The following is a 21108-nucleotide window of genomic DNA, read 5'->3' as shown; positions in this document are numbered from 1 at the left end:
GTGGTTTGTGGTCATCCAGAGATATATGTCGAGGAGGCAGGAAGCGAGGTATGGTCGGCAGTTGGGATTTGAGTTTAGGAGTTTTAGAATTAGTTGAGTGTCATCGGTGTAGTTGTAGCACAGGATGTTTTGTAAGCAAATTATTCTTGGGAGGGTGGCCATGTAGAGGTTAAACAGGAGGGCTGATAGGCATGCTCCTTGTGGAACTCCAGTGTTGACTAGTCGGGCTTGGAAGCAGTAGATGGAGAGTAGGGTTATTTGGTTCCGATTGTTGAGGAAGGATGCTATCCATTTGAGGGCGGTTCCACAAATTCCTAGGGAGTGGAGGCGGTCAAGCAGGATTGAGTGGTTGATTGTGTGGAAGGCGGCGGATAGGTCAAGAAGGATTAATGCAGCGCATCCCGCAGAATCTGCCGTGTTTTTAAGATCATCCCAGATTGAGGTTAGGGTGGTTTCGGTTCCGTGTCCGGCTCTGAAACCTGATTGAGCGGGGTCTAGGAGATTGTTGGCTCCGACAAAGGTATTTAGTTGGGAGTAAGCGGTTCGGTCAATGAGTTTGGCTAGGAATCTGGTGTTTGAGATAGGGTGGTAGTTTTTGGGCTCGAGAGGGTCGAGGGAGGCTTTTTTTATAAGAGGTTTGACATGAACCGTTTTGAATGCGTCGGGATAAATTCCTGAGGAAAGGGAGTCGTTTATGATGGTTCTTGCGTGTTCTCCTGCGCAGGTAGATGAGAACATTTCTTTGAGGGTTTTGGCGGGCAAGGGTCTAGAGAAGAGCCGGATGGTTTGCGTGCCTCTTTTAGATTTGTGTATGTTAGAGCATCAATACAATGCACGGTTTATAAGTTTTCTTTCTTTTTAGCTACTCTCCTGATGAGCCCTCTGACTTTAAGAAGGTGAAACACGTGTAGAGAGTTATGAGTGAATATCATGGAATAAAACATGTTTACCAAACTAACAAATGCGTAGACTGATTACTTTGGTTCTCACCTTGAAGATGAATTTACTATAACACAGATATTACGAATAAGGAGCAGATATCAGATAATGCATACATGCCAACCCTCCTGATTAAGGTGGGAGACTCCGGATTTTTCAGTGAAAAATAGTGCTATTTTTCACGTTCTCTCGCCTAAAATAATTATTTTACCAATGCATTCCTACAGGGAAATTGTTGTCTCCTGGTTTCTCTGAAGAAATCTCTCTCCTAGGCGTGTTGGAATTTTGGCATGTATGCTTAATGGAATAACAGTATGTATTAGTATGGCACAAACAGGATAATACCATTCACAAGAAACCACTGTTCCCTATTTGGACAGTCAAGCTAGACGTATAGATAGACCTGTGCAGTCAACTGATCTTTACATTTAAACAAATTGGATTTGCCCAAAGAGAAGGTCCTTTGACTGTATCCATTGCCAAAAAAGTGTTAAATTGCATTGCCTACTCCAGAAGTAAAGAGTTGAGTTGAGCATAATCCGAGCCTCCGAGTCTTGACATAGAATTTGACAATCGTTTCCCCTTTATTTCAATTGAAATTCCTTTAGCCCGACACCTTCGCAACGGATCTAAAATGAACCGGTGGATTAACCCTGTGCATTGCAAATGTAGACGCGCGCTTGCTGGTGATATTAATACCTCATAAAAACTACTCAGAAGGCAACTTCGTAGAAATACACAAGCCGGTCACAGTACGAATATCCCTCAAAATGAGAATGGATGGCGCACTACTAAGAAATGGCCGCTAAGCGGCTTCTTTTGTTATTGTTTTCAAGCAGGAGGCTGAAAAGTCATCGATATAGAGAAGGGACTTCGCTGCGCCAGCACCACATCATCGCGTGGATGTTCACCCCTCCTGTGCAGTGTCTGATCCGAAAGGGAGGAAAGACAAGGGAGGGAGGAGGCGCCTGGATGCCGCACACAGGGGGCTGGGAAGCGTCCTATGTGGCCGCCCTCGCTGGTGGCAAGTCTAGGAGTCTGTGCTGAGTGACAGAGAACGGGACCTCGGCCCCCTGACCACCATGGGGCGACAGGAAGGCGAGTTAGAACCCATCCTCGCTGGCGGGCAGTGACTGCCACCCAGGGCTCAGCATGGGAAACTGCCTGAAATCCCCCACCTCCGATGATATATCCCTTCTTCACGAGTCTCAGTCGGATCGGGCGAGCTACGGGGAGGGCAACGACTTGGATCAAGAGCCGCCGCCTCCCTACCAGGTAAAGCGATGGGGCTAGGAGGGCGGTCGTCCACTGTCAGAGCAGAGTGGTGTGTGGCATTGAACAAAAGAGCTAAGCGATCAAAGGGGGGGAATGGGCTGTACTGTACAGAGCTTGGCAGAGAGAATTCTAACTGTTCATGCAAGGAAACGGAGATGGGGCGGTAGCTCAGCAGAGATCCGGAATGAACCTTGTAAAGTAGAGTGGTGCAATGTCAACAGCAACATCTGAGAACAACAATACCACCAGACACAGACTCTGCAGACCAGACACAAAGCCTTTGGTGGGTGGGGCATTCTGGCAAACAATACGTATCTGATATAGAGCCTTAGGGTGGTATGATCGTTCACGTCAAGTATATAGGTGATCAAAACCTTTGACTAGAATGCTATAGAGAAAAGCACAGCCTGGCAAGTATCAAGCTGGGTGACCAAATTAAACACCCGAACCATACATAATAAGGGGAGAGGGTAAAGTGTTAATGGTACAACATGTATGAAAAGATTCTGCCTCGCCAAAAAATGGTAGGTTTTCCGTTTTTGAAATAGAAATTAGCGTAACGGCGGGCGAACGCGCCGGCGAAGCAGGCATGGCGAGCGCCGCCCCTTAGTGGGGGCGGTACAGGCCGCCCTTCCCCTCCCCCCACGCACGTAAGGGAAATGCGCCGGGGGGGGCGGATGATGACGAAAAGGGGCCCGCCCCCCCGGCAGGGCGCGAAAGCTTCGGGGCAGGGCGGGAAACCGGGGAGAAGCCGGGCATAAAAGCCCGTGCTGGTGTGAGCATTCACACATCCTCCCTCGGTTTCCCGTCTTGCCGGAGCTGCGTTCTTTTTTCTTTATGCCCCCACCGGATCGTGGATTTTGTGAACATAGTTACAGGAATGAGAAGTCGTCTGGGGTTCCGGTGGCAGGAGTAGCAGAGTTCGTGTGGAACGTGCAGAAAGGAGGGACTGTGATCTCGGAGTTGAGGGGATCGTGCTTCGTTTGTTCCGGGAGAGCGTCGGGAGAGAGAGCGTCGTTGGCGTCGGGCTCGGTATGTAGGGGTTCATGACGGGGAGGGCAGCTGGGTGGACAAATAGAAGGAGGGCCGTTGGTGTGCGGGCGCGGTGTGGCAGAGCGGAACCTAGGGGGCTGCTATTGCGTGGTATACTTAAGGATGTAGAATGTAGAGCCGTTCATGCGGGTGGCAAGGGGAACGTTGTCTAGGCACGGTGGCCCGGGAAGCGCAATTTTTCCTCGTAAATGTATATTAAGGTAGCGCCGGTCAACAGGCGAAGCGCTTTGGGGAACGGCGCCGAAAGGCATCTTTCCAGAACGGTTTCCCCTCCCTGCCCCCTTTTAGTTTTCAGGGCAGCATTCAGGCGCGGGATCCACTCGCCCTTCCCGAGTTGAGATGAGCAAACTGCTCACCTCGGCCTCTCACAGCAGCAGCGGCAGCAGCAGCAGAACCCCAGGGAGCGCCATGGCCTCATCGATGCTCGAGGCAGGTAACTCGGCGCACTTCTCACTCTGCATGGGGTCCTAGATAGAGGTGGGGACGAAAGGGGTGGGTTCACACAGTACCTGTCCCCTCCCGGAGGGAATATGCACCCAGCGCCCAATACCGCGGAGCAGCCGATTTCTACGCAGCCTGGGCAGATGAACCGAGAATTCGCCCAAGATCACAGAATCTGGTCAAGTGAGGAAGCCGGGATTGAACGCCGTGTCTCCAGCTCCACGTTAGAGATATTCACCATCGGATTACACCGCATGCCTGCTCGAATCCAACCACTCACATTTAGCCAGAAACGTTGGATTGTCCGATGTTTTCTCTAAAACGGTTGTTTGTTTTAAAGCCTCTGGAGATGGGAGAAAGGATAAGTACAGCCGATCCAAAACGGAGAGATAAGAGGCTTACGCCCACCACTCAAGTATTGATAAAATTCAACTTTGCATACTGGGTAAACGTAACACTACGTGAGACAACAGGTTACAGTTTACAAATATACACACGGATTTTTCAAACAATAACCGAGTTGTGGTTGCGCGTACATAATGGCTACTTGGCAAAGCGTTGGTAAGGAGTGTTTAGATTTGAATGCAGATCACACATGTTTATTCGAAATGCTGTGGAGGCTATCAATGTTTGAATAGTTAATATATAAAACTCCAATCAAACTTGAAGGTAAAGTGTGAAGGAGCTACGCCATAGAACTTTCTTTTTCTCATACATGCGTGCTTCCGCCAGGTCAATAACATAGCGGAATACTATTTCAATTTCACTTTAAGTTGCAGAGAGCTCCAGGTCACCTCAGCCTGGGCCGTATTAAGCGCTGTGGACAATAATACATTCGGGGATTTCAAGTTTAGGATCATTTTACTGAAGCAATTACACCTAAATGCCAGATTGCAAGGCTTTTTAAACAGAACCTGTTTTGCCCTCGTCAAATTAAAATAGTACAACAGAGCACTGTACAATAGTACAACAGAGTACAACGGGCGGTTGTTGTCGCACTCGCGTAGCGCAAAGAGTGGTGACGGCACGGTGTGTCGTGTATGCGGGGTGAATCGCGGGGTCCTGTCGTGGATGACGGTTTTTGTGGGGGGTGTGATTTTGCTTGTGGGGGAAGCGTATGGCGTGGCAGGGAGCGCGACTTGGCGGGGAGGTTAGCAGTGCCCGCCGGCGCGTTGGTATGGGATTGCAGGGAACAGAGAGAGAGGTGTAAAAAAAAAAAAAAAAAAAAAAAAAAAAAAAAAAAAGTCGTAGGAGGAAGCTAAACAAACCTTTAGTGCACTGGATGTTCCCGCAAACAGCAGGCGCTTGTTTTGGGGCCAGTATTGTGCGTCACGGGGGGTTTGTGGGGAGCGGTGCTGGCCAGTAAAGGGCCATGTTTCCACTACTTCTTTTCGTACACCTCAACCACTGCTTAGAACCCATTGACGGAGCATTTCAGGTTTGAGTCCATGGGCAACATGCCCCCCTTGGGAGCAACGACACAGTGCAACACAGGCGCAATCCGTGGGCCCGACCATCCAAACTCCAGGGTTTAATGTTTAGTGGCATGCGTAGGGTCGTCCCTTTGGTTGCAGGGTTGCACTACCATCGCCTTGGGCTGCTTTCGGTGCTTTGGGGTCAGGCATTTGTTCACCATGCAGGGCCTACCGTGGGGCCTCCTACCCCAGGGCTTACCCTGGGGCTGCGGTTCTAGCTGTGCATTGGTCGCCTCTAACATTGGCGAACGGTGTTTGCTTGGTTGGGGGGAGGGGAGGGGCGGACTAGGAGGCCTGCGCACAACGGCAGGTTTCACATAGGAGGTGGCTCAAAGGGGAACAGGTAGTGGTTCTCCTGCGGAAGGTGCTTCAGGCGGTCGTCAATTTACTGGTGTTAAGTGCGGGGAGATGTTTGTTGTTGGCATCGTTTGGTTTTGCCACACTAGGGGGTTAACCATTATGTCCAGTGGTGTGGGTTGCACGAAGTCAGTTGCTTCAATGACTAGAGCGTCGGGGAAGGCGCATTCCAATTGGGGGAAGAAGAATAAATTTAAACAGCTATGAAGTGGAAATGGATACTAGTGGCATGACATGGGGTGTGTTGTCATTAAAGTTTATTCCAAGTGCGGGCGGGGGGTAATATTTTACGTGCTCCAGGTGAAGGGGTGGGGTTTGCTGGTCTATTATGAGGTGTATTGTGGCTACACGAGGTTATACATTTATCATGGTGAACAGTGGCACGTACAAGGCACCATGTGGCGTCATGGCTAATGGCAAGACAGTGTGGGTGCCGGGGTCGGGTTTCGTTTCAAGTTAAATGGGATGCAGGATGAGTTGGTGCGGCGCCTCGCAGGGCGTCCGTGCGATGCAGCGTTGTGCAGGAGGTACCACTGGTTGAGGCAGGGAGCACGAGGTACCAAGGTGTATGTTCATAATTTTGGCATGTGAAGACATTGATAGGACTGCGGGTAGGGAAGTGGTTTCAACTAACCTTTCAGAAATTCTACAAATGGTTAAGGTTCCGATCAGTATGGACAGTTTGGGGTGTATGTTCGTAATTTTGGCATGGGAAGACATTGATAGGACTGCTGGTAGGGAAGTGGTTTCAACTAAACTTTCAGGAATTCTACAAATGGTTAAGGTTCCGATCAGTATGGACAGTTTGGGGTGTATGTTCTTAATTTTGGCATGTGAAGACATTGATAGGACTGCTGGTAGGGAAGTGGTTTCAACTAAACTTTCAGGAATTATACAAATGGTTAAGGTTCCGGTCAGGTTGCTGAGCACTAGACATTCTCAACAGAGGCTCTTAAGCCTGCCCCCCTTTTACGAAGGAGAAATGGCTTCCTTCCTTTTCGGTTGTTGATGCAGCTCCGTGGGTCCGGTCTGCGAGCCAGAATTACAGGAGCTGGTTGAGTGGCACATGGGGCAGAGCGCTCACTTTTGACTCCAGTGTGGAGCCCGCTAATCCAGGTCCGAATACCGGCGGCGGGGGGGCCACGAGGAGCTGGGGTAGGGTGGGAGGAAGCGGCGGGGGGGGGGGGGGGGTTTGCAAGGAGGAAGGCTTACAGGCGGGGAAGGGGGCACACCGCGGCGAGGGGAAGGCATGACCCAGCTGCAGTAGGCTAGAATATTTATAACCCTAATTTAATTTTGGGTTGGGGCCGGGGGACCAAGGAGTGGGAGTAAGTAAAAGCGGGGATAATCGAAGACTAGTGAACCTTACCAGGCTCAGCATACGCAACGTCGGGTGTGTGCATGTGGAGTATGAGGAACGGAGCTGAGAGACTCTATTTCAAGAGTATGGGCAAGATTCGGACGGGGGGTTCCCAGAATGTAATCTTGGGATGGGGCCAGGGGACCAAGGAGTGGGAGTGAGGACAAGCGGGGGTAATGCTAGGGACATCGCTATGTTAGAAGGGCATTCTTTATCAAGATGATTATGCAAATAGGTGCTATGCGAAGCGCTATGTTGATACGCGCTACTATTGTGCATGTGAAGTGGTTTCGATGCCATAACCCGAGGCTGCATTACACGTGGCCTGGGTGCCACAATGGCAGATGCGATAGAGGGCTCGCTGCTGTATACATAATAGTCAGCAGTGGCAAGAGCATATCAAGAATTAACAGCTGCCCGTGGTGCGGCAGTTAACAGGGATTGGTAAACAAGTTGGGTAAGACAGGTTGATTTGTACGGTTTATCGGCCCTGTTTGCCGTGTGATCATGAATTGCATGGGTAATAGGGGCAGGTGTTGGTAGCACAGTATGACTGCCCGTGATTGTGGTTAGCTACAGGCTCGCTAGGATGGTGCTTAATACACACAGTGGTGCGCAGCTTATCTGGAGCTTTGATGGCCTTGCATATCGTTTCACCAAAAAAAAAAAAAAATCACGCCATGTTTGGTAATAGGTACAGGTTGGTAGGCGGTTCTCTGAAAGGCAGGGGGATGATTCTGGATTCGCCATCCCCTCATCACTTTAAAAGTATCAGGGTATTTTGAAGGGGACGGGACCCACCTGTCCGAGGTGGCCACTGCTTTGACGTCATTAGAATGGAGGACGGCACTTAGAAATGCGGGATGTGTATGAGAGGCCCGAGTGGGGTGGGGCACCTCCCAGGATGCCAGCCATTAAAATACAGGGAGTGCCCTGTGGAAGCAAGCTGGTGTGGGGGGAACTCTCTGCCGCCGGCAGCCAGCAGAGAGTCTTGGAGGAATCACATTGCAATCCCTTTACAAAGCACTGCCAGCAGACCCACAGGGGAACGAGCAGCCAAGAGTTTAGATGCACGGCGCCCCAAGAGCAATAGGCTTGGGGGAGGCCCTGGGAAAAAAGGGGAGGGATGTAGGGGACTTGGGAGGCAATTCCAAGACCCAAATTGCGGGGGGGGGGGAACGAACAACAAACTAAAAAGAGGGCAGCAAGTGAAGCTGGGTGGAGGGGAACAAGAGGAGAATACGGGGGGGTATGCTACCGGGACCAAAATTTACAGCAGGGGTAAGTCGTCACGAAGGGGGAGGGGCAAGAGGGGGGAGCTGGAGGAGGGAGGAAGAAAGGTAGGAGCATCGGGGGTGGGGGGAGCCCGGACAAGGAGGGCCAGCAAGGACAGGAAAGAGGGGGCCTGGGGGGGCGCAGCATAGGGGACCGGGGGAATGGGGGAGACAGTTGGGAAAGGAAGACAGTACGAGGGACAGGGAATCTGGAAGCGATATGACACCAGCCAAGGGGGGGAGGACGCCTTGAGTGAGAGGGATTTGCGATGTTTCTGGGGGGCTCGGGGACACAGCAGGGAGACCTGGGGGGGGGTTTTGGCATAGCGGGGGTAGGACTAGGATGCCAATAACCGGAACAACGCGAAGGCGTAGGGGGGGCTGAGCAGAGTTTGGCAAGAAAAGGTTAGATGGACGTCGCAAGCGACGGCCAACTAGGCAGGCAGAAAGTGGGGGCCGGCATCGGAGGGCGGTGCCGGCCCATATACGGATACGTACATAAATTGTAAGGGCACTTGTGGTGGTGCCGGTATAGAAAAATGTAAGGGCACTTGTGGTGGTGCCGGTATAAGAAATTGTAAGGGCACTAGTATGGTGCCGGTATAGGAAATTGTAAGGGCACTAGTACGGTGCCGGTATAGGAACCTGATGTTAGCGAGGCACCGCGTGGCTGCCGGTTTTAGCTAGAGCCCGAGCAGGAAACGGGGCAAGTGTGCGGGGGGTCGGGCACCCGCAACAAGACCTAGACATGGGCAGGGGGGGAAATGGTGGGCACACCAAAAAATTCACTGCAAACAACGGCCGGGGTAGAGAGAGGTGGATAGTCGGGGCCGGGCTCGATCCGAGGCGTCCACCGGACGAGGACGATCAGGGGGGGGGGGCAGGGGGGGAAGCCCTAGGTAGCCGCACTCGGAATAGTGTATCGGTGACGGTGAATTACGGATTGCCTGTAAGATAACTCCAAGACTTTATGCAAATAAAGCTGCTGAGGCATGTTAACTTTCCACACAAACTGGTGTCGTGTCAATTTTCTACTGCTTGCATGGTATGACTGATTAGGAATAGAGGGGGGGGGGGTAGGAAAGGACGGATAAAGGGGGGGGGGAAGGCAAGGCGCTGAGTGCCCACGCTACGGCGGGCGAACGCGCCGGCGAAGCAGGCATGGCGAGCGCCGCCCCTTAGTGGGGGCGGTACAGGCCGCCCTTCCCCTCCCCCCACGCACGTAAGGGAAATGCGCCGGGGGGGGCGGATGATGACGAAAAGGGGCCCGCCCCCCCGGGCAGGGCGCGAAAGCTTCGGGGCAGGGCGGGAAACCGGGGAGAAGCCGGGCATAAAAGCCCGTGCTGGTGTGAGCATTCACACATCCTCCCTCGGTTTCCCGTCTTGCCGGAGCTGCGTTCTTTTTCCCACCCACCCTCCCGACAAAAAAGTATGTGAATAATTTTCAATTTTGTTTTACAGGTCGCCCAGCGGAGTTACATTGCAATCCCTTTACAAAGCACTGCCAGCAGACCCACAGGGGAACGAGCAGCCAAGAGTTTAGATGCACGGCGCCCCAAGAGCAATAGGCTTGGGGGAGGCCCTGGGAAAAAAGGGGAGGGATGTAGGGGACTTGGGAGGCAATTCCAAGACCCAAATTGCGGGGGGGGGGGAACGAACAACAAACTAAAAAGAGGGCAGCAAGTGAAGCTGGGTGGAGGGGAACAAGAGGAGAATACGGGGGGGTATGCTACCGGGACCAAAATTTACAGCAGGGGTAAGTCGTCACGAAGGGGGAGGGGCAAGAGGGGGGAGCTGGAGGAGGGAGGAAGAAAGGTAGGAGCATCGGGGGTGGGGGGAGCCCGGACAAGGAGGGCCAGCAAGGACAGGAAAGAGGGGGCCTGGGGGGGCGCAGCATAGGGGACCGGGGGAATGGGGGAGACAGTTGGGAAAGGAAGACAGTACGAGGGACAGGGAATCTGGAAGCGATATGACACCAGCCAAGGGGGGGAGGACGCCTTGAGTGAGAGGGATTTGCGATGTTTCTGGGGGGCTCGGGGACACAGCAGGGAGACCTGGGGGGGGGTTTTGGCATAGCGGGGGTAGGACTAGGATGCCAATAACCGGAACAACGCGAAGGCGTAGGGGGGGCTGAGCAGAGTTTGGCAAGAAAAGGTTAGATGGACGTCGCAAGCGACGGCCAACTAGGCAGGCAGAAAGTGGGGGCCGGCATCGGAGGGCGGTGCCGGCCCATATACGGATACGTACATAAATTGTAAGGGCACTTGTGGTGGTGCCGGTATAGAAAAATGTAAGGGCACTTGTGGTGGTGCCGGTATAAGAAATTGTAAGGGCACTAGTATGGTGCCGGTATAGGAAATTGTAAGGGCACTAGTACGGTGCCGGTATAGGAACCTGATGTTAGCGAGGCACCGCGTGGCTGCCGGTTTTAGCTAGAGCCCGAGCAGGAAACGGGGCAAGTGTGCGGGGGGTCGGGCACCCGCAACAAGACCTAGACATGGGCAGGGGGGGAAATGGTGGGCACACCAAAAAATTCACTGCAAACAACGGCCGGGGTAGAGAGAGGTGGATAGTCAGGGCCGGGCTCGATCCGAGGCGTCCACCGGACGAGGACGATCAGGGGGGGGGGGCAGGGGGGGAAGCCCTAGGTAGCCGCACTCGGAATAGTGTATCGGTGACGGTGAATTACGGATTGCCTGTAAGATAACTCCAAGACTTTATGCAAATAAAGCTGCTGAGGCATGTTAACTTTCCACACAAACTGGTGTCGTGTCAATTTTCTACTGCTTGCATGGTATGACTGATTAGGAATAGAGGGGGGGGGGTAGGAAAGGACGGATAAAGGGGGGGGGGGAAGGCAAGGCGCTGAGTGCCCACGCTACGATGCTATCACAAGAAATAACATACCATGACCTTTGATCTGATGATATCACAGAACAGGAAATCACCGGTCTTGTTTTGGTTCGACATGGAGGTTAATACTTCTACCAGAAATCCTGTACAATAGGACTAACGTAGACCAGCGAATTCACAAAGCTGGGCACTTTACATTGGTAGCAGTATTAGTTGTAATTGGGCGAGGAACAGGTGACGGAGGAGACACATTAGGGCAGACCAGACAATTTTGTCCGCCCCTTATCCAGCTGACATTATGACAACCATACATTGTTATGCCAAGTATATAAATAGTATAATGTGCCAAATGGGCAGGCAAATTATTAGTCCTCAAATCAGCTCATACGGCTGAGGGAGTGATGAAAGTGTATTCAGGTATTGAGACTGGCAAAGGCTACTTGCCCACATCAGTACCCCATTGCAATTAATTAGGACTGGCTTAATCAATGATCCACTCTTTAAAACTATTATTCCTAACGTGTATCGTCTATAAGAGGCACTAAAGAATTCCATATGCGATCAATACAACAGGAAAACTTCTCATACAATTAGGGTGTTAATGCTTGCATGGCTTATGAATGGTTGGGCTCCTAACCTACCCTTTCACTGCCCCATGTTTCATTTCACATATCGCACAGTCTGAGCTAGATTTCGCAACTCCTGTCCTCTTTGCTTGGCAGCTTCAGTATTACCAGGGGTACACAGTTCAAGTTGCAAGGTAGTAGCCAGGACAAAAACGTAATTCGCCCTCCCATTCTCTCACATACATGACGACATTTCATATTTAACGAGCATTATTTATCTCTAGCCAGTGGCAAGTGCAACTTTTGAGGCATTGTATTGTTATGCTGTTTGTGTATTTGAGATACATTAAATGTATTCCCTGACAACAACAATCCTACGCGCTTAGTTTTGTTTGAGCAAGTTTTGAATTTATGACGCAGCCATACACTACCATTTATTATTTCTGCTGTTGAGTAAATCTCCCCTCAAGTTAATTTGCAGGGATCTACAGACACATTTGAAATTTAGGATGGTAATATTTTCATACTTGATTCGGGTTTCATGCTTAACTGGAGCTTCATGCAGATAGTGTCACGAACATCTCCCCTCTTGGATGCAATGTCTAGTATACCTAGTTGTCTTTTTTACCCTCTTTCCCATATGAACCCTGCACCCCGTGACAACTGGCTGGGGTACAATATGCCTGCCACTTTCCAGACAATACTGTCTGCTCTGAGGCGACTGCAGTGATGATTTGGCACAGTACTAAAACTTTGTAATACAAATGAGAGAACAAAGCGAGTGAGCTGTGAGCACTGCGACCAACTTGTAACCAGCCGGTGTCAATTACCTCGTGATGCTCTGTAACTGATGCAATTTCTGTAAGATTGTGTGCATTAACACGTGCTTGACTGTATACTAGCTCTATCTGCTTTCAAATGTGGTCATTACCCAAAGTAATTCTGCCTTGGCTAAAAACCACCATGGACGGTACTGTCGTGATGTGACTTTCTCAGACCCACTGAGTGCACAGTGGCTCACATGGCATGCGATTAGTCTTCCCCGGCGCTTTTAGTTAGGTTTTTCTGATTTGAGCATGGCCTATGACTTCTTGCTCCGATGTTTAATGATAGAAAGGGTGGGTGGGGGTGCTTGCTCCAACCGCACCGTTATATTGTCCACCTCAACTCACCATCTACGTTTCATGAAGTGCTATATAAGAACACTGATAATTCATATTTATATGTTAATGTCTGAGTATGTTGTTTATTGCTGCACAGGGTTCTGAGTCGGGCAGTTTTTCGGATCCAGTGGTAAAGCAGTATTTTTGTTCAATCGAATCTATTGGTGATCAGAATTCGAAAAAGTAGTCGTTTACTGCCAGAATTGATAGGGTTGGAAGCATGCTACCAATTTCCTAGTGAAAAGCACTGCAATTTGGAAATAGAATAGTGTACAGACCAGGCGAAATGCTTTGAGGAAGGGTATATAACCCATAATGCCTGGCCAGGTGAAATATAATAACTCTGTACAAACAAAGATTACAGTCTACGCAAAGCTGGGAATACAACACGATACAGGCCATGTGTAGGGCTTGGAGATGGGGGGGGGGTCTCAACCGTTTTTGGAGCTACTAAATAGACTGGAGTTAGGAATATTGTGCTTTGAAGACAAAAATACATTCCCAAGAGATAGAGGCAGGCTTTCGTCAATTTAGGGGAAATCTTCAATGTCTTAAAAGAACTTTCCAATATAGACACGGCCAGAAACACACAAACACTCCAAAAAGCATCGACTCGGAATTGTGATTTAAATCCAAGATTACTTCTTCAAAGCTAACTTCATTACATTTTTCTCCACCTCCTAAATGATGAAACTGTAAGAAGTTACTGAACTGGCGTTTAACACGCATTCAATCAGAGGTATGAAACCTTTGTATCTCCAGATGTTATGGATTACATCCCCTGTTCGTCCTACCCAGCATAGTCAATGGTGTGGCATAATAGGAATTGTCGTCCAAAGCATCTGGAGAGACGCAGGACCTATGCTAAATCATCCAACATACCCTCTGCTCTGCTCCATGCCCACCATCTTGCTTGAAGAGATTAACAATCGTTTCAGATGTCAACTGCACAATTAAGCATCCATACAACAACTCGAAAGTATCTCCTTGCTGTACCTAAGATCTTTGTAAATTATTGGCTTTCGAGTTTATTGTTGTTGTTGTGGTCGTCGAGTTTGGGGTGAATAGGCAACCTCTTCATCTTGCAGAGTACCCGATTTTCCACTGCTCTCGTGCTCTTACCACTCATTTTCCATATGTACCTACTATGGTTCCTGGGCAGTATTGGGTAGGCTTCCAAAGGATACACAAATCCTTTGCGATAAGAGCATGATGCAGGTGTGTTTTACTGTCCAGATTAACTGTGGTCGGGAACCTCACTTTTCTGCAATCCATGCTCTGAAAAGCCTTCCACTTCTGCATCGAAGGATTAGGTGGAATTAAGTAAACAATGGTCGTGGGTTGTCTAGATTAATATTTGCCAGTCTACCGTAGCTTCCAAAAAAAAAAAAAACGTCCAAAACCATGCAGCCAGAATGTGTGTAAAACTCCATAAATATGGACACATCAAATAATCTTTGAAAGCTTTGCATTGGTTGCCAGTGGAAGCCATAATCTGGTTCAGGATACTCGGTCCCATAGACCAAGCGTATTAATGTAAGGTTCCAGTCTGTCTACAGACCATTGCTTCCATAATCCTATGACCAGATCTGTATAGCCGAATCTAATACCTCCATGGAGCTTCATACTCCAGAAACATTGAGACAGCTCTTTTACGAGTCCAAGGCCCTGGACTGTGCAATGCACTCATGACTATTCTGGGGGCTGGACCGAACCTCCTGATTTTACGAAAACCTTTCAAAACTGCTATTTAAACTGCGGTCTACTTGCAGAAAACAGGATTTGCTTGAGAATTGGTTTGTTACACGTTCTTGAATAGCTGAGACAGGAACCCTTTCATGTGCCTGATTCGACTCTGACATTCTCTTTTACCACTTGGTTTGATTTCCTATTATTGTTACCTAGCACTTGGAATTGACTCTGTTTTTATTTACCTCTTAGCATAGTGCTGCCATAGCCTTTTGACTGCCTCCAGTAGATATATATCTTTTAGAATGGATGAGTTCTAGATCGCCGCCCCAAGTCCGCAAGGAAATGGAAAAACTAGCAGTACTATTTTACTCACCAACCTCTCATCTGACAGACCTTTTTGAAATTCGTAATGTTGCATAAAGATTGGTGCTGGCGTCTACGTGATTGCCCCGCATAATTAATTGAACAGAGGAAACCCCTGCGCCTCCATCTTGGAAGCACCCACACCTCTTGTTGGTTTCCCCTGTGCAATAGGGTCAATATTAACCCTATAGTCTTAGCTATTGTAGCTCCTATCCACCAATTGACACTTAATGCTTGAAACCTTTCCTTGGCCTCTCATCAGCAACACATTGGGTGCCACATTTTCTGGATACTGATGCCCTGTCTCTGTGTAGACCAAGTCGGGTCTGCATACAACCAAACAGCAGTCTGCCCTGTCGTCCAATGAGGTTATTGACTGCAGTGCTGGTTATGCAACTTGTTGTGAAAGTTTAAATTGGAACCTTTCTTCTAGGGAAGCTCGAGACACCAAAGTTCCCAGTTCACCTAATCTGTGAATCGAGGGGAAGGAGCAAATCGTACTTTGCATGGTGAGTTAAGTATAACCAAAAGGTGATGACTGGAGTTTTTTTGAATCCATCGTAACCATGGGCACAGCTCTGAGCAACCCTCTACACCAACGTATTCAGCCTGCCAAGCTATTGCTCAAGGGGAAAGACAATAATCAGGCTTGGGCCCACCCCAAAAGGGTCCAGTCTGAACCGCTAGGTCACATCCCTTCTAGACGAGATCACAAGCATCCCCATACATATTTTGGCCTCATTGAGCATCATCAGTGAGGACCAGCTTGGGTCTCTAGGCATAGAAGCTTTAAACAGTGGAGCGTACATGGCCTCCCCTATGTCCAGCCCGTATACAATTCTTTCATCAATGGGTTTCTTAACGAAAATGTTTCACCGAAAAAACCCATAAAAATTATAGGGGGAGATATAAAGGGTTGGGAGGAGTCGGGAATAGTAAAAAACAATAGGGGAGCTTGGGGGGTAGAACCCCCCCACCCAAAATAAACAGACATTTATTGATGGGGTTTTTTTTGGCAAAAAATGATTCATAAAATATCAGCCGTAAGAACATAGAACTGCCCAGCCATTCCCATGGATTCTTAAACCCTGATGGCTATCCGTTACTCCTGTAATGTGGTCGCCACAAGACTCTTTTGGAGTCCATCTAGAAGGATATCGACAACAATGGTGAGGAAGGATGCGACGGATGCATTTTTTACCACTCCTGGATGAAACCCAATTATAGGCTTATGATCGATTTGTACAAAGGATTTCGATATTAGCACTGCACCAACAAACTGTTTTTTAAAGACCCCGCTTTTTCAATGCATTCTCTCCATTTTCAGACTGCCTGTCTGGGCTGGTAGTGGGATTTGACTGTCAACCTGGGGCTGGCAATATGTAAGAAATGTTACCTTTGTGTCTTATATTTGGAAAACATGTGAAATGTTTAAAAGAAAACAACAAACTATTCAAAGATGTTTAAGCATGACTTAGTTATGTGGATAGGCCATGAACCCTAGGTAAATGTATTACACAAAGAGGGGCTGGACGATGTGTCTGGGATTAAGGACACAAGCATGTACTAATGCCCAGCCTTGGAGCACTGCGAGTAAAGGACAACTAAACCCACCAAGTTATTTCTTATCTGCACTTTCTTGATCATGTGACTTAATCAGAAGTGAGGGAAATCCTAAGGGAGCATATTTGGACAGTTTATTGATTGGTGAAGCCTATGGCTCCAGAAGCGGGAGCAACAAATTGGGTACCGGAGGATTGGAGCACAGTATGCAAACAGGTTGATCGCGTGGACCCGAAACGTCCTGACAATTTCTCTGAATGTCGCCTTTGAAATACAGAACTCTGGGGAGGAAGGGAATACTACGATTTGAGTGATTTGTTGTGACATCAGGAATATTCTGCACATGGTTTGCCTGCAAGACCAATTTGATTTCTTTGCATTGACCTTACCCATCTCATACATTCTGCCTGTTCACATAGGTCTTTGTTTTTTTTTTATTTAAACATGTTATGGTTTATTGCAAACCTTTCATGATACATTTGCTTCCTCCATCCCTAAATGAGAGTAGAACAAATTATTAGAAAATCCTTCCATAATCCAACTTTCTTCCCAGGTTCCTTCCCCCTTGATTCATGATTAATAACATGAAAGTAGAACATCCAGAACCTCCTATCTCATTTAAGGTCTAAAGCCTCCATAAAATGTTTTGCAGTTGCCAGTACCACTTTGACTCTTTCACCCACTATGGAGCCCTCCCACCATTCCTCTTTCGTTAGGGTCCAGCATTCTAACACATCTTCATTGACTCCAAAGCGTCGCACTCCAGCAAAAGTTGTTTAGTTGTTTCCCACTGGGCCTTACAGTACCTACACATGGGAGAGTCCACTGTCTTATTCATCCTGTACCATAAGATTTCTTTGGTCGGGAGAATATTCAGCCTTGGTCTCATAAACGCATTCCTATGCCTGTTCGAGGGGAATTTTACCAAATACTTTGGAACTTGAATAATGGCCTTTTGCTCCCTCTTGAGGGTGGTAGAGACTGTATATGCCACCCTCAACTCTATAGTCTCTATCCAGTCCTGCCTTCTTTACTTTATTTTAGTTTTTATCCGGGATGTTTCAGTGTTTCCTCATCTGAACTCAAGTCCTCCAATACCATTCTGCATTTGTTTCCAGGCATCTACTGCTCCTGTCCCATTCTGCTCATTCTTCAAGATATCTAGGACTGGGGCATTATTTTCCAGTTTGAGTTTCTATATAGGGATAATGACCTCCATCTGACCAAAGAGTTAAGCGATTGCAGTCCCAATTCAAATCTAATTAGCGACAGTGGCAGATTGTTTGGCTGGTCCAACACTCTCCTCCAAAAAAATCCTTCTAAGAGATTCCAGAAGGACAGGGATGTTCAACGCTGTTTCAGCTCCGTATAGTAGAATAGGGACACCTTTTGCTTATAAAAGGTTAGAATAGGAACCAAAGTTCCTTTTCGCAGTGCATTTGGTAAAGCCAACCAATCTGTGACTTCTAAAACTTTTTATATCTGTAAGATCAAGCGAGATTATCTTTTCAGAGCTTGCTGAAAAGGGGTTACTTGTCTTGTTTTTGGTACTGTATGTTTGCTAATAATGTACTATTGTGTCCCTTTCACGTAAAATTGAGGCTTAGCAAGCTGACGTTTTTTCTAGGTTGTTTTTTGTTTTTGTTTTTTAATCCTGCCTTCCTTTTTTTCATTTCTGCCTGTAGAAAGTTGTTTGTGTGTCTTTGACCTGCATATATAGTCTGAATATTAGCAGCTGCCTCAAGCCTAACAGATAGCTTAAAACACCCCATGTTAGATGTTGACATTGTGGGATGTCGATTGGGAGGTTTAAAGTAAAGAAATATAGTGATGAGTCGTGCAATCTTTCCCACTTTGTCATGTATGAAGTATTGTGGGACAGATCATGCTCCTCTTTCTCTCTGTGCTTCCTGTCCTTGCAATGAATATATTTTGGTGGAATTGTTTTTTTTTTTAAACTGGAGTTAAAAGAATTGTGTTTACATGAGAATAATCCATCCTTTCCAACATTATGTGAGGGGGGGAAATAGATACATTTCCGCAAGTCATGTTAGCCCATGTCAGAAAGTGCCTTTAACGATTCCACGGAGGCTATATTACTGCTATCTTCACTTTTCCCAGACTGATCTAAGGTACCTGATATCCGCTATGATCTCTGTTCCTGATACAGTACCCAGTATAGCTAAGAGGTCTGCATATATAGCTAAGAAGTCTGCATCATTCTGAATCTCTTAACCTGGATTATGTGATGCATTTTGCTCCCTCCTGGCCACCCACCATTGCCCCACGAGTTACCCCAGTCAATGAAAAAGAACATTGTTTGTTTGTTTGTTTTATCCGTATTTATATAGCGGACAACAGCCCGAGGACATCGTGGCACTTGTTACAGTACAAAGCTTAGTTACTTAGTTACATGGACATTAGCAATATATATACAGGTTGCAATATAGTTATTACATTGTGTTATATTACAATATACATGGCAGAAGTGGAGGAGGAAGTCCTCCACTTGCTAGTTGAGGAGAGTGGTCTTGAAGTTGTTGCGGAAGACCGAGATAGAAGTTTCAGCTCTAAGGGTGGCAGGGAGTGAGTTCCAGAGTTTCGGTGCAATATAGGAGAAGCCTAGACCTCCCGCTGTGGCTCTCTTTATGCGTGGTATGTGTAGCTGGTTGGTGTTCTGAGCTCTGGTGGGGCGAGTGGATGTGGTCCTTGATATTGCTTCAGGTAGGTATGCTGGAGCGGTTTTGTTGATGCACCTGTGAGTGATGGTGAGGATTTTCAGAGTAATACGGTCTTTGACCTGGAGCCACCGTGCTTCACGTCTGGCGTGGGATATATGGTCTCTTCTAGGGATGCTCATGGCGGCTCTTGAGGGTATTGTTTTGTGTGGTTTGCAGTCTGTGAATGTTTTTGGCGGAGGTGCCAGCTAGAAATGCGTTGCAATAATCGAGTTTGGCTTCTATAGTTGCTCTAGCTATGGCCAAGCGGTTGGCGGTGGATAAGTAGGGTTTAATGGCATTGATGAGTTTGGTGCTGAACGCTGATGCAGAGGCTATGGCGCTGACTTGTTTGTTCATTGATAGATTTGCATCAATGTGAACACCTAGAGTCTTGACAGAGGATGATACGGAGATGGTTGAGTTGTCTATGTTGCAGTATAGGACAGCCTATTGTCTATGTTGCAGTATAGGACAGCCTATTGTAAGTTCAGCAAGTCCCTCTCCTCGCTCGACCAACTAAAGAAGGAGAAAAAAAGTAACTTTGAAAAAAACAAATTGGTGAACTTTACCTATTTCTTAAAACGGCAAACATTTTCAGTCATAGGCAATGTAATTGGCTAAATATTGTTTTTCTAGAATACTGTATTAAACTAAATATGTTCTTATGAATTGTGGAATTTTTTTAACGGGATATTTTATAGATCAGCATTTGTTTTCCTTTACTTTCGGCATGTGGTCACATTTCTCTCGGTTGTGTCTTCTGCTTGGTTTATTGAAGATGTTACAGCCTTTTCCTGACAGATCCAACCTGTTGTAGATTGGCACGTATACAAGGCAAGGGGAGGAACGGCCAGTGGTAAACGATTTTGTGTTTTTGCAGGTGTTCTGTCATACATTCGCGCCCTGTGCCTAGAGGTAACAGATGCGTGGCTATCTATAGCGGTTATCACCTACTCCTCTCACCTCACTAGCACTCCCTACTCGCCTGTGAATGCAATTACCCTATACAGCTCAACCTCATATTGCTAAGAAGAAGTCCACCACCACACAATCGCACACTTGACTCTGAAAGCGTAACCACTTTTCAGATACCCCATCTTAGACATACCATGGACCACAACATGCCTAACCTACTGCCTTGCACAGCTGGTACCTTCACCCAGTTGGGTAACGGCCTTCCACGACTTTGGTGTCCACAGCACCACCCTCTCCCCTGCCCAACACCTTTCCTACCAAAAACATCCCCCTCACCAGCCTTCCGGTTGTACAATACCAAATCAATTATCTCCCGGCCCAGAGAAGAAATGGCTCCCAAATACCCAGCCAGCCCCCGAGGGACCGCCCCATCCACCAGTCCCAGAAAAGTTCCAGGGGCCACTGCTCCGTGCCTAGGAACAACACGTTGCGATCGCTTCAGTTGAAGAACGCCAGCAACCTTACTCTCCACCACCCACCCTAGTCTAGAGATTACAAGGCTATTGAGATTATCCTCTTGCATCCACCTTCTCCACCCCTATTGGTACACTTTGGGGCCCCCTCCTGTACCCACACTGCAATGTGACCAGAGCTCCATACAGCCTGAAGTACATACCGCTTGCATCACCCCTACCTCTACCACAGATTTCCCCCCGACCCCATTACCTCTGGTAATTTCGAATTCCAGCTTCAAAGGCGCTCTTTTTATCCCCTATTCTCTAGGAGCTCACGCTATTGACCTGCATGATTTACTCCTGGACCAACAGTTGGACTTCCTAGTCGTAACAGAAACGTGGCTCCACCAAGCCTCGGGCCCCCTACTTGTCTTGGCCAGCCCCCAGATTACACCATCCTCCGGGCAGACCTCCAGGACACAATAGGAGGTGGAGTGGCCCTTCTAGCCAATTCTACACTACAGCTCAGATCCTGTGCACTAGACCTAGAACAGGTTACGAACTACCCTTACTTTAACTCGCAACCGACCCTAAAACTACAATTGACATTCTCATCATTTACAGTACACCTAATGCCAACCACC

At 48.1% G+C, this 21108-nt stretch overlaps 1 protein-coding gene across 2 annotated transcripts in view; it reads left to right on the top strand.

Annotated features, from left to right (window-relative positions):
- The first annotated feature begins 1763 nt into the window (after positions 1–1763).
- RNF11 (ring finger protein 11) overlaps positions 1764–21108 on the top strand; it is a 213560-nt gene continuing 194215 nt past the window's right edge. The window contains exon 1 of one of the 2 annotated variants that reach the window (XM_069642218.1): positions 1764–2214. In XM_069642218.1, coding sequence (XP_069498319.1) covers positions 2092–2214 — 123 coding nt within the window. In that variant the 5' untranslated portion in view covers positions 1764–2091. Of the gene's footprint in view, positions 2215–2940; positions 3247–21108 lie in introns of those variants that run through there. The other variant, XM_069642217.1, reaches the window with a different exon arrangement.

This window comes from Ambystoma mexicanum, chromosome 1q (assembly GCF_040938575.1).
Source record: "Ambystoma mexicanum isolate Mex_15411 chromosome 1q, UKY_AmexF1_1, whole genome shotgun sequence".
Classification (NCBI taxonomy): Eukaryota; Metazoa; Chordata; class Amphibia; order Caudata; family Ambystomatidae; genus Ambystoma; species Ambystoma mexicanum.
The sequence above is the reverse complement of the archived record's forward strand: the minus strand, read 5'-3'. Positions and strand labels throughout refer to the sequence as shown.